The following is a 4,494-nucleotide window of genomic DNA, read 5'->3' as shown; positions in this document are numbered from 1 at the left end:
CTTTCGTGTTTCTGAAATTACACTTCTATATTGCTCTGAGATTTACTTCTTGCAATTTGTTTTCACTGTCGCTAAAAAATTCTCAACTCATTTGGGTAGAAATTGAAGCCTGGGGAAAACAATATTAATTATATGATAAAAAGACACTGTCGCAAACCACCCAGTTAGTTACCCACCCGGGCATTGCAATATTTGTGGAAGTTCAGAGCAAGACGATGAAGAGAAGATTCCAGCATGTTAATGGTTACATAAGTTTCAATGGCCGATGTGGTTTAGTAGTGAAATGAAATGAAATGACACTGGCGGTCAACCAGAGATGAGATTGAAAAAAAACAACCTTTATTACCAAAATTGTGTGTCCTTAGAACCCATAGAATTGCAATCAATTCATTCATTTACAAAATACATTCATAATATACATCTTATATTCTGGCAGTTGGGCGGCCATCATGCTGCAGCACCAACAGGTGATCGATCCCTTTCCCTGTGCCTCTCTTTCGTGACCGAACTGAACTGTGTTCCAATTTCAGTTTGGAGCCCAACAGCTGAGATACACCGCGCATCACAGTGAATCGTCCTTTAATTCTGCGTTCTTTCATTTTACTGCGGCTTCAGCGGGTGATCATCCCTCTCTCTATTCCTGTCTATCGTGACGGAATTGAAGTGTATTTCAATTTCAGTTTGGAGTCCAGCAGCTGAGAAACATCACGCATCTCAATGAATCATCCTTTAATTCTGCTTTCTTTGATTTTCCTGCTGCTTCTCGAAGATGAGGGGTCAGATTCGCTTCAGAAACCGAAGAAGCAATAGAAGATTTCAGGGCAACAGCAGCAGCGCCAACGCTAGTGGCAGAAGCAATCCCAAAAGTATTAGGAGAAATAGAGAATAACTTGGGCGTTATTAGTAGATTCTTGAAATTGAAGGCCTTCTGATCCGTGAAGATTCTGAAACCCTCAATTGCTCCCACAGCCGCCATACAAGAAGCCCTCTTTGAAATAGAATTCATCTTTTTTTTCCCCTTCGTTTCTTTGGATTTAGATTTGCTCTTGGATAGCAAACACAACAATAGAAATTGTGAATTTGCAGACTGAGTTTGCACTTCAGATTTAGTTGTGTATTTATATGTGTAGGTTATCCAGAAAGCCAAGAAGAAGGGAAGAGAACACCATATAAAACCAAAACTAGCGGTATATGATAAGACAAAACCGTATAAAACCAAAACCAGCGGTACATGATAAAAACATATAATTAATTCTATCGGCTGATGTCAGGAATCCGTCCGTTGCTGGTTTTGCTTTTGGTTGTGGACGCTTTCCAGTTGTAAGTGTGGTTTTGCTCGTGAAAAGAATACCGTACAAATCGCGGTTTTGGTAAAAGGCGGGCGCCCGTTTCCAAAACCTGCCCACCCACCTTCTGAGCGCTCGTCATGACCTTACCATCCAACATCGTTTTCATATTTTATTTACGAATCTATTCACTTGGAGGTATCCAAAATTCCGATTTCTTCGAGCATCTTGTCTTCGTGGCATCAACATTCTTCGAATAATTAAAGGGATTCGTCCACTTTATAGTCCAAACCTGTTAAAATAATTATATTTTAATTTACAAAAGTAAAATAGATATATATTTTATTAAAAAATTATTAGTTTCTGCTTGCCAAAAAAACCCTATAAAATAAAAAATTATAATTTCAATTAATATTAAATTAATAAAATCATCTTCCGTAAATCTAAATGTAATTTTCATATATATATATTATAAAATTAAGTTATTGTTTTTAAAAGAAAGGTTATAGTATTAAGAAGAGGGGTTGTGGGGTAGCTAGTCCCTGCCCTATGTAGATGTTTAAAGCAATATTAAGTAATGTTTAATCTGCTTTAACCGGGAGGGAAAAGATTGATTTTGTCTGATTGAAGCTTAAACATGGTGGGAGCATTGCTACTAGTATTGAGTGAATCAGGTCTCCATCTGAAGGCCAGTCATATTGAAGTTACTCTCGCTACATGTATGGAAATAAATATCTATTCTTCTCCATGATATGCACACCAGAATTCTGTGAAACAGCTGAAAATGCATCCACAGTGGATGCAAGTAGTTTTCAGTGTTATTCTAGCACAATTACAAGTTTGGATCAAATGTGTTCAAATATTGCCAACAACTGACATAAAGGATATCAAGTTTTTTCAAAGGAAAACCTCACTGGGGAACCCAAGGGATGCTTCCCAAATTAGAAACCCAAATCAATGCAAGACTGAAACATATCAATCAGGAAATAGAGAGCTACACAGTTCATACTATCAAGCAATGCAGCTAAAAATGAGTAGTAACTGCAACAACCACACTATATGCAAAATAGTAATAGTTCCAAGCAATATAGAGATATCGTTAACAGTAGTATCACAAGGATGTAGGATCATAGCTCTGTAGAAACGACACATTACATGTAAGTTGTAACACATATGGTTTTAACTTTTATCTATATGAATGATCAATATACAAGTAATCTACATAAAACCCTTTCTTTCTTGTGTAACCTTCTCTGAGCCCCATATACAAAATTTAGACATGTGAACTAGCACATTTTATTGCCAAGCTCATGAAGAAGCTTACTTCAAACATTCAAAATTTCATAAACTTCATTGTTGCCTGTATTTGACCTGATTGCAACTAGTGTCATTAGGATCACCTGATAAGTGGGGTCTCCAGCTTCTTTGAAAAAGATCTGTTTAGGTAAGTCTCAATACATCCCTGCCAATCACAAGAGAAGTTTTCAAGTTTGAGTGTAGCAAAAAGAAAAATCAAGGCAATGGAAAGCTCGAAATTTTGCAAATCGATCCAATGCAGTAATGACAGTCCATTTTATACAAGGATATGAACACCCCTAGAATAGAAATGCATATGGAAAGTACATTATTGAATAAAGACGCTAGAGAAGATAGTAACGATATCTTTTATGTTAAAGATTCAGAACCTGAAACGGTCTTTAAAAATGTTTCAGAAACAACAATTTAATATACAGAGATATGTTGATTAGAAACCAAGATTTAATATGCTAGTTGTACCTGCGTGACTGTGCAAATTTTCCATTGACTTCTGCAGTTGAGATCCTTCTATCCAGTGTTGTCTCAAAATTTCCAAGTTATGATCAATTATGAAGAAAAATATGAAATTTTCAAATATTCCAGCCAGAGTCTGCTGAAGCACATTTTGATCTACTAGACCAGGGGATTCCTTCATCTTGGTCTGTACTCGTCGCATCTCTCGGCAATTTTAGGCCTTGAGCAAAAATATTTGAAGGGAATAAGGACCAGATGGCATGAACACTCTTAGAATATGTTTGCGAATATGGAAATCCAAATGTTGTAACAAGCTACACAAAAAAGAAGATACTTATATTAGTGTTTTGGATTACATGAACTCTGCCTTTAGGAGTTGTGCAAAATGATAGCTTTATGGAGATTTTACAAAGGACTGAAACATGAACATAAAGCAAACACTACTACAGCGAAAAACAAACCTGTGTTATGAACCCAATTATGTAGACGACGAATCCGAGAGTGGAGGCAGATGAAGATTTGCTTATAAAGGCAGACAACAAGAAGGCAAATCCAACCTGTTGCATGATCTTGTGAAGTGAGTATCTGCTATTCATGCCTAAAGATTAATGTATATTCCTCCTCTTTTCCCTTAGTTTAAAGTCATTTCGTCTCTGCAATGTGAAATTAGTGTTTTGAAATAAATGTTTACCTCATTATTTCAATGGTAACATATTAACATGTGGTCATTCAATATAAATGTCAAGACGAACCATATACATACAGAGTGTGTATCAAATATATGCATATTTGTGTCATCATCTGCACTCATGAATTATGATTGAAATGTCGATGGCCTCAATGTGCATCTAAAATTCTTCTTTTTTTAAAGAAAATCAAAGTCATTACTCTCCAGGTTCGAAAATAACTTGGATGGATGTTCATGTCCTCACCATGTTGAACTGAAAGAGAAAGAACAAAAGGAACAAAATTGAGAAGTTGTTCTTGAGGAAAAAGTTGAACTGGAACAACATTCCAAAGAGGACCATGAGAATCGCAGATACAAAAGTGAGGATGCCTTCCCAAGTCAGCCAAGTCAACCAGTAGGCTGAATTATAAAGCCCCATGATAGACATTGCCTGTTGGATCCCAAAAGACAGTTAGATAACAATGCCTATACCAACTTGCAAAGTTGTTAAGTGCAATCATGATTCAAACTAAAAGAAAGCATTTCCTGCATAAATTCAAATGTTGAATCAAGAGTGAGAAATCTTTTTGAAATGTGTTCTAGAAGCATTTGAAATTTTCAATAGAGAACCATAGAGGGGAAATCATTGACATGGATACCTGACGAAGTTTAAGCTCCTTTTCGGCAACTATAGAACCCAATTGAATGACAAACCCGAACATTGCAGCAGAAAGAAAAAATATAGGCCCGACGTGTCCAACAATAGAGAAA

The 4,494-nt window shown here is 36.3% G+C and overlaps 1 protein-coding gene across 1 annotated transcript; it reads right to left on the bottom strand.

The window, feature by feature from the left end:
- Positions 1-317: 317 nt before the first annotated feature.
- LOC149193792 (uncharacterized) lies at positions 318-1,117 on the bottom strand. Its single transcript, XM_089406955.1, has one exon. The coding sequence runs from the start codon at positions 1,004-1,006 to the stop codon at positions 677-679; it is 330 nt and encodes a 109-aa protein (XP_089263081.1). The 5' UTR covers positions 1,007-1,117; the 3' UTR covers positions 318-676.
- Between the last annotated feature and the right edge of the window lie 3,377 nt (positions 1,118-4,494).

The sequence above is a fragment of the Pinus tabuliformis genome, chromosome 2_2, assembly GCF_031772625.1.
Source record: "Pinus tabuliformis cultivar Carrire ecotype Pingquan chromosome 2_2, CPIR1, whole genome shotgun sequence".
Lineage (NCBI taxonomy): Eukaryota > Viridiplantae > Streptophyta > Pinopsida > Pinales > Pinaceae > Pinus > Pinus tabuliformis.
The sequence above is the reverse complement of the archived record's forward strand: the minus strand, read 5'-3'. Positions and strand labels throughout refer to the sequence as shown.